Source organism: Haliotis cracherodii, unplaced genomic scaffold (assembly GCF_022045235.1).
Source record: "Haliotis cracherodii isolate W230 unplaced genomic scaffold, xgHalCrac1.p SCAF_2, whole genome shotgun sequence".
NCBI classification, from domain to species: Eukaryota; Metazoa; Mollusca; class Gastropoda; order Lepetellida; family Haliotidae; genus Haliotis; species Haliotis cracherodii.
The window spans coordinates 9,551,337-9,567,780 of record NW_027266275.1 but is presented as its reverse complement, the minus strand read 5'-3'; the positions used below and the strand labels follow the sequence as shown (position 1 = coordinate 9,567,780).

Here is a 16,444-nt window from a genome sequence, read left to right as displayed (position 1 = left end):
TGTCTATAGCGAGGTGGAGGTCGAGATGGTGACAGGGGTAGGTCTGGGCGAGTTGTGTCCGTGTCTAGGGCGAGGTGGAGGTCGAGATGGTGACAGGGGTATAGGTATGGGCGAGGTGTGTCCGTGTCTGTAGCGAGGTAGCCCAGAGGTTTTATAATGCTCGCTTGTCCTGCCCGTGACTGGGCCAATGTTCATTTTAGCACATAGTATAATGTGAAAAGTTGTGTCCCTTTGATATTGCTGGAATGCCCCTTGAAAGTTATCCGTTTGGGATTCCTTGTATGAATATTGGTCCCCAGCAACCCATGCGTGTCGTCAGATGCGTGTAAATGGATCAGAGGGTCAGTCTCTGTTACATGATCCCTTGCTCATGATGTCAATCACTAGATTGTCTGGTCCAGACTGATTGTTTACAGACCACCGTCATATAACTGGAATATTGCCGAGTGAGGCATTAAACAACATAAAAACTTAAGAATGACAAAACCATACTTGCCAACCAAATATTCATTGTAACTGATCATGAAGTACAGTGACAGGAACCATTTACCAGAGTCTGTGATTTCATCAACACGGTGTCGTTCCAGGTCCTCACCCTGGGTTTGGCTGTACCGGGAGGATTCGACAAGGTGTTTGACACGTTCACCTACATGCGGCTCAAGCTGGGGGAGTCGGTCAGATTCAAGCTGCTTATCAGTATGCTCAACAACCGGGGGTCGGGACACGTGCTCTTCCAGGTAACTGAGGCTCACTACAGTTGGGATGTAATAGTAAATATACTGTATGTATCGAATCATGATACAGGTTTTCGTAAAAAGGACGAATGTGTCCTGTCACAATTCATCAAGGTCACTCTAAGGTAAATGACATCGTGGGAAAAATGTAATGCAAATATATATATTAATAAACTCATTCCGAAGAAAATTGTTTAATATTTGCAAAGTAGTGTTGCAATAGATACAAAACCCCAAAGAGATAAGTCCATTGTACGATTCTAACTGTATCATAAGCATGAGTTTATAAATCACTATCGAATAGTGATGCTGCCAGGTGTTCCTAAAAGGTGAAAGCATTTTTAACGCATGTGTATGCAGCTGATTGGAAGAAAGGTTGAAATTGATTCTTGTGTAGCAAATGTGTTAAGGTGATGCTAGGAAACGTTCATGGCCGTTTCTTCCACCAGGTGGCGTGCATGAGGTTCCTGAACGCCCTTCTCAATTGCCCCAGCTCGGGCAGTCTGAGGGTCTACCTCCAGGAAGAGCTGAGAATGGCCGGTTTTGAGCTTGCACCGTTGGTAGAGGTACGCTACATACGATATACTATAGTAGATAGCTGGAGTTTCTTGTGAGCGGTGGTATCGGACACATGCTTGCTACCTCATCAACAGGTGCGTGTGAGGTGTAGATGTTTGTGTGTGGACCATGTGTCAGGATCAATCATGACAGGCAGCGACAACCGAATTTCTCATGCATATGAGTGGTAGAGTAGAACAGAAATGTAGGTCCTCTCCGATGTGTGGTTAAATGTACAGTAAACTACGTTTGTAACGAACACGTTTATAACGAACTGACGGATAAAACGAACTTTGTTTTGTCCCGACTATCTACTGTATATATGCTGTATACATGCTTATAACGGACTACGGTTATAACGAACTAAAATTAGTGGTCCGTGTGAGTTCGTTATAACCGTAGTGTACTGTCTGTGCTTCCAGCGACAACCACTTCTCCATTCAATCGACGCATATTAAGGTCAAATTATCAAGAAGCTATATCAGTAAGACATCTACGAGCGTTTACTTTTAAGATCGGTGATAGTTATCTCACGTTTTCTCTTCAATCCAGAACTGTAACGGAGATGGATTGGAGTTTGACGATCTACGGAAGGAGCTGGAAGACTGGCAGGCCAGATACATAAACGTGAGTAGAGTTACAGTAATGGAAACTACGGTGAACGTACTGACACGACTACGTTAGTCACCAGACTATTATGATTCCAGAAATGCACTGCTGGGCAAAAGAATGTATCCACCCACAACAAAAAATGGCTCTTCAATGGGGATGTATTTGATATGAGTATCAGAGTTGGGTTAGGAACCTTAAGTTTGCAGTGTTTCGGCGACTATTGTGAGCCTGGTAATAACGTTTCGATAACATTTGTAACTTTTTGGTTAAATCCAATTTTCATGTGTAATAAACGTTCTTTTGTCCGACAGTTTATAACCATGAATAACATCAAGACACTTGCACAGCGAAGGAAACTAGCTGTTTTCGTCAACTAGTCCTTATAATAATAACACACAGCAAAATCCGAAATAATGGCAACATTCTACTTGACCTTATGATACCTTAACTGTTGGATAGTTTGAGAGGGTTATAGGACTAGTGCCAACTTCTGACGCCGTTGCATAGAATGTCTCTCTTCATCACGCATAGTAAAGAATTATTTTCTTTTTAATTAAAATGTAAATTGTTTCTTATTTTTGGTAGTCAACGTAAATAACAACAACTTGCAGCACCATATACCTGAGCTGTAATGCCCAATGCTCCACAAAACGATTGATTCTCCATGATGAATAACTGGTTTTCATGTTATGTTTAGGTGGATACTCTCCTGAGGAAAAATCGGGTAAGAGCCTAAGCTACCTGTATACCTCTGTTTGTAAAGGTAATCTTCTTAACAGTCATTATTCATCAGTTTATGTCCCCCGAGTGTCGGGGATTCTTAATGTCGGCGGTATTGTCCCGAGAGACAGCCAGGACGTCTTTAGCTGTACTTTGTCTTAACGCCTCCAGATTGACCGACCGGTCATTGCGGCCTGTTGTTTGTGCTACAGTTTGGTAGCAATGTTTACTACAGACCAAAACCACAACAGTGCCCACATGCACAAATCGATTTTAGGGCTACGACTATAGTAAGTCTAGATTAGAGTATGGGAGTTCATCATAGCAAGTGGAGCCTCATCTGTCGATACAATAGCGTGCAGTTATGAAACATATAAACACTGTTATAGACCGTCAAAAATTTAAAACTGGCAAAGATGATAAATATTTGTATTCGAAAAAAGGATATTGGACACTGTCCATGTTTCAGAGACAAGAAAAGCGAACATTGGGTATTTCAACTTTTTTTAAAACATCTATGTTTTACTAACAGTAAAGATGCATTCATAAGCATGGCTATTCCATTCTTGTAGAATATCGACGTTGATCGACTTTATCATAATAGATGAAAGTGATGAAAATCCCGACCGTGTGGTTGATTGACTGGAGAAATCGGCAGCTACCATTAGAACTGGTTTATTAAAATTGAATTAATCACTGTGTCAGTACAGGAACTACAACTACTGTCACTTATACTATCACTGCTCTACAGGTAGTAATCATGGCCTATAAGGCGGTACACAATTGTACTCTTACTGTTCTTTCTCTTTCCCAGTTTGACTTCCGGGCTTCACGTGACAGGAGATACGACCGAGCCGATGGTCAGGTCAACTATGCTGTAGTGCATGGTCAACCGCAGGTCAATCCGCGGAAGGATACAAGAACAGATCATCTTGCAAGTAAGAAATCGATGATGCTCTCGGCCCAGTTGTATAAAACCTTCAATAACTAATTGCTACATTAAACCTTAATAATACTGGAAATTGTTAATGCGTCATTAGTTAATGGCATCCTTAAAATGAGTTGTAAGGATCGTTCAGTCGTCAATCATGAACTGTTGACGCCTCATATGTTCCTCAGCGTTCAAACAATGTTTGCAGCAGTATGATTGTTGAACTTTCATTAAGTTAATGACGGGCTCAATGCAATATATGACAGCTAATAACATCACAACGTCATTAAAGCTTATGGAATCGTTGACGGCTAATAACTTCACAACGTCATTAAAGCTTATGGAATCGTTGACGGCTAATAACATCACAACGTCATTAAAGCTTATGGAATCGTTGACGGCTAATAACATCACAACGTCATTAAAGCTTATGTAATCGCTGACGGCTTATAACATCACAATGTTATTAAATCTTTGATGGAATCGTTGACGGCTAATAACATCACAACGTCATTAAATCTTTGATGGAATCGTTGACGGCTCATAACATCACAACGTCATTAAAACATTTATACAACCACATTCATAACCACTTTAGTTATGGAGGGTTTAATCACACATCAATGGATCATTAACGTTTGTTACATATGGGTCCTGGGATCACTGTAACCTACTGTCCAATCATGTCAACCTTTTCTTCTGGGATTGCACCATTTCGGGGTACCTCTAAATGGGGTACCTCTTGTACATCGTTCGTAGAATGATTTTATATCACTGTTATCGTTCAATGATACTTTTGATGTTTTCAGGCAAATCAGTTCCAAATTTGAGTCAGGTGAATGGACTGCTCCGTGATGACGTCACAATCACATACACCGTGAACGGGATCGCACAAGAGGTAGGCGGAACATTCAACACGTCACTCACCAATATTCGAATATTGCAAACATAATGAGTCAAGCAAAACACTGACTGACACCGCGTCCAACAATCTGTGCCTTCGTGTAGATGATGCAATTAGCCAGAACCCGGATGCATCATTAACTGTTTGTTTGCATGTAGTTTTGCACCGCATTCAGCAATATTCCAGCTATATGACGGCGGTCTGTAAATAATCGTGTCTGGACCAGACAATCCAGTGATTGACATCATGAGCATCGATCCACGCAATGTACGTCAGAAGAAGATTATTTAGCAATATTGTTAATATGTAAATAATCGAGATTGGACCAAACAATCCAGTGATTGACATCATGAGCATCGATCTACGCATTTGGGATATGAAGACATGCATCAACTCAGTCAGCAAGCCTGACCATCCGATCGCGTTAGTTGCCTCTCACGACAAGCGTGGGTTGCTGAAGACCTAATGTAACTCATCTTCATGGCTTCCTTCATAAACTAATAGGTTTATTTTAACCCTAATTGTTCATTACATTCTTAATGTTTCATGTTTTAATCGTGGCATTGGAATGAGTTCAACTACCATTAACTTATGATACGTTACGTGTAAGATTTCAATTAACGTGCCATAAAACCAGCACATTCACCGCATATCCTTTTCAGCAAACCAGCACTTATTTGGGAATACCAAAATGATACTATAAGTAAAATAAATAAAATAATTAGTTATTGATAATTTAAAAACAATTTTGACCTACCCATGTAAATGCTTCCATTAAGCAATTAATTGAATGAACTAGAGGGTTTAATTAACCTTTTTGTTAATGAGGGTTTGATACAACCTTGTCTCATTTGTAACTCCGTTAATTATCACCACGATGTGTGTTTTACGATATAAGATAGCTGCGCGATAAATCGCTAAGGACAATGAAGAACGCAGCGTGGTTTATTTCACGAAAAAGCATTGTCCTATCATGACGTCATTTCGGGAGATTCGAACGTCGCATATTGTACGACGTTAATTTTGAGAGTGGAGTGTCTAGTGAGTTGTTCCCCATAGATGTAGGTGGGCAACGCAGATAAACGCCGACCGATCGCATCCAAAGGGGGATGGGGAGGAGATATGACAAATGTTAATTTTATCATCATCCTTGAAGAAGCTGTACATAAATTAATATCTTATATAAGAAATAAACGACGAGTGGGAGTTGTTTATCGTACAATAAAACACTGCAGGGGGAATAAACAATGAGGGACTTGGATAAACAACTCCCACTCGTCGTTTATTTCTTAATTAAGTTCACTTTCTGTTGTCGAACCCATTGGTTCTGCTAACATGACACCATCTCTTGCATGGCCACAGGTTGAGCACTGGGCTGAAGAACGGTACAACTTGAGCCAGATCGGCCACAGGCTGACCAGCATGGCACAGCAGAGAGGCGAAGAGGCCAAGATATACCAAGGTAGTCAATATCAGATTTTTTAATACTTAAAATGGCAAAACCCAAAACCTGTTTTTCGTAATTTAAATCACAACCTTTATTACCGACTCTACAAGTCTTCAGGTTACAGGTCGTAATTTTGTAAGATGATAGATCCGCCCACAACGTTCACTGTTCAAACGGTACAGACTAAAGTTTACACTCAGAGGTTAAATGACTCGTCATTAGATGAGTGCATCTGTTCCAAAAAAACACATAGAACTATGCCAGAGAAAATTTTACGTTTATATTAATTGGTTTTGTTTTAACTTTTTTGATAGGCATTTAGAAGTTGGAGTACTAAGTAAGGATAAGAGTTTATGGATGAACAACTTCTTTATTACAATTAAGAGCGACGTTTCGGTGTAGGTTCTAACACCGTTATCAAGCAAGTGCTTGATAACGGTGTTAGAACCTACACCGAAACGTCGCTCTTAATTCTTATAAAGAAGTTGTTCAACCATAAATTCTTATTCTTAATTGTAATAAAGAAGTTGTTCATCCATAAATTCTTATTCTTACTTGGTTTTGTTTTGTTTTGCTTTTCGATTTAGACGTCCCCAACATGAGTTATACATTCCCGGACATCCGCCATTACATCATGACGTATGACATCACGTGCCTGACTGGTGATGCCCCGGATGTGTTGCTTAGGCTGTTGAACATAAGTAATCACGTGAGTAGTTCTGACATATGTACAACATATAACTTTACCGATTTTATTGCTGTAGTTGATGGGGCTATTTCCCTTTGTAATTAAGCGACCTCTTACCCATTTCGCTTTGTGAGCAAAGACACTCAAATTAAAATAATTATCCAAATGTGTGACAAAGGTATAATCCAACTGATTGTAGTTAGTTAGTAAATGAATAAATACCGTTTTACGCCGCAATCAGCAATATCTCAGCTATATCAAGGCGGTGTCTGTGTCGGACATACCAGTGGTTGACAGCATGAACAACGGCCAAATAGCCATGTCACACATTATAACCACAGGATCCTCACTTTAAGTCGTCTCTTACGACATGTATGGGCACTGGGTACATATTCCTTCCCGGAATCTCCGCAATGTCTGCATATTGAATTATTCAATTATTCTTAAACCATCTAAAAATGCAACATTATTTGTGAATAGACTACACGTGTTAAAGCAAAGGGTCATGTCACTCTTTTTGAGCAGGACACAGACATATCGACGACAAACAGCCACAACCCCCATCACATTGGAGGCTTCTTGAACCTGTCTAAGAAGGTGAGTGATTATTCTCCCGTAACTGACGCAGGTCCTACCATCGCTGGGGTGAACAAATCTTCAAAAATACTCTTGCTTTCTTTTAAAATGACGCATGCAGATAATGTTTCCAAACCTCAAACCGAAATGCCATTTTTCACACCCAGTCCTTAACAGATGTGTCCACAATGAACGGAATTCTTTGAGGTGATGTGTTTCCTAAACCTTCGTTCTAACAAGAATGAGGTAGGGGTATTTGGATTTAGGGCAGTGATGACATATAGCATTAGGACATTTCCATGATTTCATCGACTTTTTATAGGCCATTCATCTATAAATTGTGATGAAATTGAAAAACAATATTTGGGGTATTTTGTTTTGTAATCAGTCAATGTCCTGGAACATGAACATATCTGATTCCCAGTAGGGAAAACTTAGGCGTGTGTCCGCTAATGGGGTATGGTGGAGATGGTATTGACTTGCATCCCTTTCTCTCAACCAGTTGCAGAGCATTAGCGAGTGTGAGGACCGACTGAAGCTGATCGGATTCATGAACCACTACAACACCCGACTCAAGGAGCTGAGAACAGTACGCAATTGACAAAACTCATACCACTCAATGTGTGATAGGGATACTCGTGATAGTCCATACAGAACTCAGGGACAGTCGCTCATGGCAACGAGTGGTACTTGAGTGGGTTATTTCCATGGCAGTGTCGAATGATATGGGCAATGGAGACTGTTGACGTATTGATTCGAAATCAATCACCATTGATACTCCAGCTTCTAAAATATATGCCAAAGATATAGCTATGGGTTAGACATCTCCAATTAGTACCATTCCGTTCCCTATGAAATGTTGAGTGGTATATTACTGCAGTAGAAACATAGTATTACAACAGTGTTTGCAGCTGACTTGTGCCGTGATAGTTTACACTATAAACTATTCACTTTTTCCTGGTACTGAAAATGTTCCCCTTGATAAGTGACGATATATTTTTTCAGATATTTAAGAGTACCGTTTCCTATATAATTTGAATAGATCAGTTGTTCTAATCATCAGTAATGTGGTTTGTCTGAGCAGCTTACCAGCAACGTTAATGTCATGGTGTAAAATGAAGGTTAACCATGAATATGAAATGTGTATATTGTTTCTTAAAGCCAGGCAATGTCACGTGGTGGTGTGTATACTTGTTATCTCCGGTTGTTGTATAAAACAGGTATTTGAAGCGTCTTGTTAAATGGGTTATCTCGTATTTATGGTGTAAAAAATATTTTGCTGTTTCAGAAAATCAGCCAGGTTAACCGAGCAACCGAAAGTATGCTGCGAAATCCGAAAATGAAACAGTTATTTGAGGTATTGCATTTCACACTCACAAATAAACACAACCCATTCTGGTGTCAGTTGGAGACGTTTAACATTTTCAGAATAATTGAAACTGTGCCCACTTTGCACAAGCACCAGCAGATCACTAACAACACCAAAGAACTTCTAATCACATTGTTGTGACACGTTTGCGGTAATCACGTTTCCGACTCACTTCACGGTGCATTTCATCTTTATACACATACTGAACCTCAAATATAAGTTATCCTGTGAACATCCGGGTTAGAAATTATCTTCAGCAACCCATGGTTGTCGTAAGAGACGACTAACGGGATCGGGTGATCAGACTTGCTGACTTGGTTGATGCATGTCATCGTACCCCAGTTACATAGATCGATACTCATGATGTCAATCATTGGAGCGCCTGGTCCAGACTCGATAATTTGCAAACCGCCGTCATGTAGCTGGAATATTGTTGAGTACTGCGCTAAACAACAAACAAACAAATTAAATGTAAGCGTATGGTTCTAGGCAGTGCTGAGCCGTGTTCCGGCAGTACCAAGGCGGAGGGACAATGTTAATGGACATTATATACGCATATTGGGCATCGAACCCGCTCATCGTGTGTTGATGGGCCGCTTTAACCATTAGGCTACCATCCAGAAATATTATTTCAGAAGAGTTCTTTTTCGAAAGGAAAAAGAAAATATGCACCCATGTTTGATGGTGGCTTAAAATAAAAAAATAAAAAAAATGGTTATTCAATGATGGTATTTGATACGGGTATAATTGTTGTGTTTGTTTGTCATGTTTGGGTCAGATCTAATTTTCAATTGTAAACTACGTTTATAACGAACACGCTTATAAAGAACTGACAGATATAACGAACTGGTCTTTTGGCTCAGGCCATTTGCTGTTTACATGCTGTTTGTATGCTTATGACGAACTACGATTATAACGAACTATATTAGTGGTCCCTTTGAGTTCGTTATAACCGCAATTTACTGTACTTTCTTTTGCTCGGGAGTACATTTTGTGTCGTCGTTATGACTTAATCTTCATTCTTTGTCTTCATTCTTCATCTTCATTTCCTTTAGTTGCTATATGGCTGACATAATGCCGATGCAACGTTCAATTTTAACTCACTCACTCACTCACTCATTTCCTATATTTCACCAGCGTGTCCAAGGAATGAAACCGTTATAGTGCACCTGCTTGCTTTGTTCAGATTATTCTAGAATTTGGCACTCGCATGAACGGATTGAACAGGGAGTCCGAGAGGGGTTTCAAAATATCATCTTTGGAATCGGTGAGTGTGGAGGATAGGGTACTCTGAATTAACTGAAGTTAAACGGCGAGGTGGGGCTCTGACAACTTTCTCATTTGGGGAAAACGTTGTTGTTGTTTTTAAATATCAAAAGTCATTCAATAGGGGTCATATCAATCGCACTCAGCACTGTGTATTTAAATAACATCAAGTGTGAGGTGTGACTTAATGTGTTTAATATTGTAGCTTCCATGTTTTCAGAGATAATGTATACTACATTTTGTTAACATTGACAAGTCAATGCCCCAAGTTGATACTCTTCGGCTATGTAGGTAACTGCAGTTTAGAGAAAGTGCATCTTTGGCCACGTTATTTAGTCTCAGATTGTTTAAAAACTTGGGATTTTTCCGGCATTGAAACATCAATTCTGTTCTTCTTGAGTATCAAAACTAAGAAATAATTTCATAAAATGTGCATTCAGGCACTTTCATTAAATTTGTAACAGTATTAAACGTTTTCGCCAACTTAATTGTGCCAGAAAAGGCCCCGATCTCTTAAAGTTTCCAAATCTATAAACGCTACTTATATACTACGCCACTTTTGATAGGGATAATTTTATCTTTCCATAATATGCAAAACTTATTCAATTGCCTCTGTACTCACAGATAAGAAGTATATATTTGTCAACGCTTTTGTTGGTAATGACATGGTAAGCATGTTAAACTCTTATCATGATGAGATGATCATTGATATGACATTGATGTATATTGAAGGTTACAAGTGGTTATTGTAATACTTAAGCAGTCACACCTTACATATACTGTAAATTTGTCACATGACTTTATCTGTACTATGGGTCTTATGTTATGTTAGATTGCTGAAATTGATGTGAAGGTATCCGTTCAAGGGTCAAAGAATTTTGTCTGTTTCAGCTTTCTCGGAGTCACGTGAGTTCTAATGACAACACGCAGACAGTATTAGACTACCTGGTAACGGAAGTAAGCGCCCATTACCCAGAAGTCCGAGACTGGTACCACGAACTGGACGCCGACCTATCTTCCACAGGTGAGTCATGTGGTGGACGCTGAACGATGAACGCTATTATTCATACTGTTAAACGTTTATAACAGTAGTTAGAAAGGGCATACAAACTGTTGAGGGTGTTTAATGGAAGGTGGTGTGTCCTAAGTATTGGGACCTCAAAGCTCTGCTGGTGTTTCAGTGTCGATACGAGTGATGGAGAAACAGCTAGACTACCTCAAGAATGGCGTCAAGATTCTCAACATGGAGGCTTTGCAGTACCCGGATGTTGACACACTCAAAATATCCTTTGTACGGAATTTGGTTGAGAAATGCGGTTGCTTTGGTTGTGCTTGTTACAATAACACGACTGTGACAAACCATGTCTAATTATCCGTGGGAATCTGGTGTTGTAACCCATTCTCATGCTTTAAATGAACCCCAAAAGCCCTTGATTCCGATGAGTGAGAACAATAACAAAACAAAACAATAATTTGCAAAATTGCCAGCCATCATAAGGATATGCAGATTGGCTCTAGCTAAGCAGCTGCGCTATATAACATCTCTCCTTTAACGGCAAGGGTACCGGGAGCCCAGTCGTCCAAGATGCTGCCATTTGTAGAGTTGCGTCCCTTGGACACGCAAGAAACCTGTGATCGTAGGTTCGAATCTCGGTTCGCCCCGATTATGTTTCTAGTTTGGTCAGCACCATACCCGCTCTCGTGGGTTTTTACCTATATGGTAAACGTCTGAGACCTGTATCACTTCGGGCTTTCCTCCCACATTAAACTGACACCCCGTGATATAACTGAAATACTGTTCAGGGAGGCGTTGAACCAAGCTCACTCACTCAAACAGATTCACCCCAAACTAAAAATGTTGGAACTTTAATTTCAGCCCATTTTACAATCACTCGGAGGTTGCATTAGTTGATAAAAATGTTAATTAAGTAACATGTTCTTTTCTACTGATGATCAGCCATCTAGAACATGATAGCTTCCTGCCGCTGGCTGATCAGTACAGTAAATCTATACAATATCATATATACTCACCGCCAAAAGAAACGCGAACCATAGAGTGAGTGAGTGAGTGAGTTGGGGTTAACGCCGCTTTTAACAGTATTCCAGTTATATCACGGCGTGTCAGCTTCATGTGGGAGGAAAGCCCGAAGTGATGCAGGTCTCAGACGTTTACCACTTCGGTGAAACCCACGAGCACGGGTATGGTGCTGACAAACCTAGAAACATAATCGGGGCGAACCGGGATTCGAACCCACAATCATAGGTTTCTGGCGTGCCCAAGGGACGCAACTCTGCACAGCGAATCGCGGCGCCTTAGACGACTGGGCCACCCGTGCCCCCGCGAACCATAGAAACTAATAGAGAAGTATGTACGTTGAAAAGAGATGTTTCCGATGTGTACCCTTTACATGTACAAGTAACAATCAGTCAAGTGTTACCGTAGAGTGACTTTTTTCTCATCACGATATTCTACACATGGTTTCCAAAATTAGACGCTAGTCCTGCACAAGACAAATGGTGCATCTCGAGTCATGGATCTATGATGTCACATGCGATGCGTTCATGAGCATCGGTTCACACAACATACCAGTATGTTCATTTGTTCATCGAATCAATCTAATATCTCTTCAAAATTAGTAAGTCTTCATATATTAACCAACATGTTTAGTATTGTTCATCTATCTATTTTATTTGGCAAACTTGAGAAGGGTGTATAATATTCTGTGCTAAATGTACCAACCGAATTTGACCCGTGAAGATTCCGGGGTAGAATTATAGGTCTACAGCAACCCATACTTGCCGTAAAAGGCGACTATGCTTGTCGTTAAAGGCGACTAACGGGATATGAATCACTGGGTTGTCTGGTTCAGACTCGATTATTCACAGACCGCCATCATATAGCTGGAATATTGCTGAGTGCGGCGTTAAACAACAAACAATCCAAACCAACCAACCGAATTTCCTTAAATCACATGCTTACCACAAACAAGGTATATACATTCGTTGTCTTAGAGCGTGAAAATTTCGGTACACATTTGTCCTTAACGTTGTCCACAATTTTTTGGCGGCGGCGCCAGATGCGCATGTGCAGGTGGGGGAGGACTTCGCCAAGATGATGTCGCAGTATAAAGAAGTGTGCACGATGTTAGGGGAGACGGATGAAATAGAGCCACGCGACGTGTTCGACATGGTGACCAGATTCGCTGCCGACTACAGAGTAAGCGTTGCTTGGCAGCCTCCAAGAATGTCTTGGTTCTTATTAAAGATGACGGAGTCTGTTGCAAACCTAATTGTAAACGTGCATGACATTATCAATATACAACAGAAAGATCACTTACAACAATCTCCGTGCCCTCTAAACTTGCAAGATGTCTGTGAAAATGAGAAATATTGATATGAAAATTGTGAAAGTGGGCATATAACTGAATGTATTTCTTTTCTGTTCGACGCTTTCTTGGATTTGTGACAACATTTAGATAAGAAATAGCATTAACGTGTGAAAAAGCCATATTTTCATACCTCTAGAGAAATTTTATGACTGTATACAAAAACGCTGTTACCTTCTCAAGGGAAAATAAAAAAACATACATTAATAAGACTGAGCACAACCTGGACCTCCAACATTGAATTTGGGGTGTATATTATTACATCTGTCACTTCTATAAAAGGAAACGTATTGTTTAGGTTGGTGGCAAACAAATAGGATTTCAATGGATCGATATTCGGAGCATAAAATGTCAACCATGTTACATACGTTTAAATAAACAAATCGTAAGGAGTTCTGGTTGCGACAGTGCGCTTTACTCTTGTATATGTGTATGTTCCAGCTAACTGTGGAGAAGATGGAAAGACTTAACAGAGCTAGTACACCACGTCGTCCTGTTTCGGGGGGAAGCGTTCCGAGGTCCCAGAAGGGGCGCGCCAGTGACTTTGACGAAGTGAGATCAGACAGCACCCTAACGAAGAAGATCGATGCTCAGATCACAAGCGTCTCCAAACGCCGCGGGAGCAGCCTCAACTGCTTCCACGACACCTCCACCGACAACGTCCCCCCAGCCATCGCCAGACGGAAGAGGCTGTCCAAGAATAAGAGTGTGCCTCAGAAGAGTAGTCCTTCCAAAGGATGGTTCAGTTTCGGCAGGAGGTCCAAATCTCTGTCGCAACCCGACCTACACAGGGAACCATTGAGCTCTTCGACATTTGAGCAAAAACTTCATAAAGATGGCTCCTCGAGCAAGACGAGTCTCGACGGCAACTGGGTGCTTCATCCCCGCCCAGCTCTGCCGAAAGATTTCAGGGGTCAAACAGCCTGGAAGTCGGAGCCCGAACTGGCCCATTCTCCAGGGCACTATCTGCCAGATTTCGTCAAGACGAAGGCGCCCCAGGAATCTAACGGGGTCATTCACCAAACATTCATGTTCCCAAACAAAGTTCCAACGGTGTCCAATCTTCCCAAAGAGCTGGAGGACACTAAAGAAGGCCAAGGGTCTCCTAACCCGGACTATTCCGAGAGTCCGACTCCAGTCGGAACTATGAGAAGTTACACTGCGGAGCTGGCCGAAATTCTTGATGACTTTGAACAGACTCTGTACGCTCACGACGAGGATACACCTAGGTATATGGACGGAGACACAAGCAACACCATTGGGCCGATCGTATTCGTATGATACGTGTTAACACGCACTTTAAGTGTGTACGTGTTGTTGGTTTAAAAAGTGTTATTGTGCATCAGTAGTGAGTATGGTTTTACGCCTCTTTTAACAATATTCCAGCAATATAACAGCGGGGGATAGCAGAAAAGGCTTCACACATTGTACCCATGTGGGGAATCGAACCCGGGCCTTCGGCGTGTCGAACGAACGCATTAACCACTAGGCTACCACACCGCCTCATGGATTTCAGTAAAAGACATTGAATTCCTGCTTTTTGAAAGTATGTTCTGGAAACTATAAGGAAACGTTTGGATAGATTCATATCGGTAGTTCCGGTCGCGTGGACTAAGGTGCAGGATCCATTTTACCAGTGGTCAGGAAATTCAACATGGGGGTATTTTACGCAATACGTAGCTATTCTATAGCCCTGAATTGGTTGGTTGCTCCCATACTCCGTTGCTCACAAGATCAGTCACTGGTTTATCTAGCCCAGACTCGATTTATTATAGGAAGCCGACATATAGCTGGAATATTGCTTACTAGGTCGTAGAATAACAAACACATGTTACGGTTGTCCATTTATCATACGAATATCGTAAGGGATCATGGAACACGGCTGTTCGTCGTGACGGGTGAATGCGGCTTCGACGACGGAAACGCCATTTTAACACCAACATTGTTTTTTGTAAATTAAGATTGTATATATTGTATAGCGCCCATCTAAGATATAGTACAAAGTAGCTGCGATAGTTAGTGAACAAGACCATGTTCCACATGGCATAGGAAGACGTATACACAGTGCAATATATTTTCAAATATGCAATATGAGACAATATAATACTGCAGTGTACTTTGCATTCATTTCTACATATATTTTATATCATAAGCATGTTGGTCTCCAGTTTGATATAAAGCCGGGCTGTTAAGCAGAAAAGCAGTAATACATTTTAAAACCAACCGTTGCAGTATGGTGATTTGTCCATCCACCACAAATGTTTAGAGAGGTTTCGTTCCCTGCTATTATCCTCGCTTTAGCGTGCTTCGCGAGCTTCCGTGTAATACCGGTAAGGTGAGAACACGGCTACAAGGAATAGCGGTATAATGGGGTACAGGGTTTAATAAATATTAAGCACGTACACGTGACTCGACGAGAATAGCCACGGCAATTGTGAGCAGAAAAGTGGCAGAAAATTGTTTGAAAAGGGAAATTTAGGGTGTATTAGTAGTATAACACTGCCATTAAAGCAAAGTTGAAGTCGAAGCAATGTTACCTGACTTCCCGGCGTTGTTACTGCATTTCATCAACATAGTTCCTGAATAAATAAATCTGTAAAACGTTTATAACACGCTACGTTTTCTGTTCAGCAGGAGGTGATGTGAGGCGTAATGTGGTCTGAGGTCGTGTTCAATATCATGTGCTTATATAATGCTCTCTCTCTCTCTCTCTCTCTCTCTCTCTCTCTCTCTCTCTCTCTCTCTCTCTCTCTCTCTCTCTCTCTCTCTCTCTCTCTCTCTCTCTCTCTCTCTCTCTCTCTCTCTCTGTAGTCCGGATTTTATAGCGCTAGACCACTGATATACCATGCCGCAGTTTAACATGGATTCCCCGTTTAGACACAGTATACTGACACCAAGCCGACGGGTCTTTGTTTTATGCCCTTAATGCCGAGCGCCAGGCAAGGAGACAACGAGTACCATATTTTAACGTTATTATGTGGGACTGAACCACATACCTCCCGCTCTCCCGGCTCTCGAATAGACCACTGTTCAGCAGGATATCGGAAACATCATGCATGTCGAAACAGTCAACAACAGATGAAACTGAATTAAAACTCAGATTGTTTATCAAACTGACTGCAAGTTTGTTTATTTGTTTGTTGTTTAACGCCGCACTCAGCAATATTCCAGCTATATGACGGCTGTCTGTAAATAATCGAGTCTGTACCACACAATCCAGTGATTGACATTGAGTCTGGATCCATCAAGTCAC

At 41.0% G+C, this 16,444-nt stretch overlaps 1 protein-coding gene across 1 annotated transcript in view; it reads left to right on the top strand.

Annotated features, from left to right (window-relative positions):
• LOC139468665 (uncharacterized) overlaps window positions 1-15,713 on the top strand; it is a 47,915-nt gene extending 32,202 nt beyond the window's left edge. The window contains exons 7-22 of the mRNA XM_071250791.1: window positions 588-737; window positions 1,184-1,300; window positions 1,845-1,919; window positions 2,602-2,628; window positions 3,439-3,562; window positions 4,365-4,453; window positions 5,822-5,921; window positions 6,494-6,615; window positions 7,117-7,191; window positions 7,673-7,759; window positions 8,459-8,527; window positions 9,726-9,806; window positions 10,697-10,829; window positions 10,987-11,087; window positions 12,861-13,022; window positions 13,633-15,713. Coding sequence (XP_071106892.1) covers window positions 588-737; window positions 1,184-1,300; window positions 1,845-1,919; window positions 2,602-2,628; window positions 3,439-3,562; window positions 4,365-4,453; window positions 5,822-5,921; window positions 6,494-6,615; window positions 7,117-7,191; window positions 7,673-7,759; window positions 8,459-8,527; window positions 9,726-9,806; window positions 10,697-10,829; window positions 10,987-11,087; window positions 12,861-13,022; window positions 13,633-14,472 — 2,352 coding nt within the window. The 3' untranslated portion in view covers window positions 14,473-15,713. The remainder of the gene's footprint in view (window positions 1-587; window positions 738-1,183; window positions 1,301-1,844; window positions 1,920-2,601; window positions 2,629-3,438; window positions 3,563-4,364; window positions 4,454-5,821; window positions 5,922-6,493; window positions 6,616-7,116; window positions 7,192-7,672; window positions 7,760-8,458; window positions 8,528-9,725; window positions 9,807-10,696; window positions 10,830-10,986; window positions 11,088-12,860; window positions 13,023-13,632) is intronic.
• The last annotated feature ends 731 nt before the right edge of the window (window positions 15,714-16,444 follow it).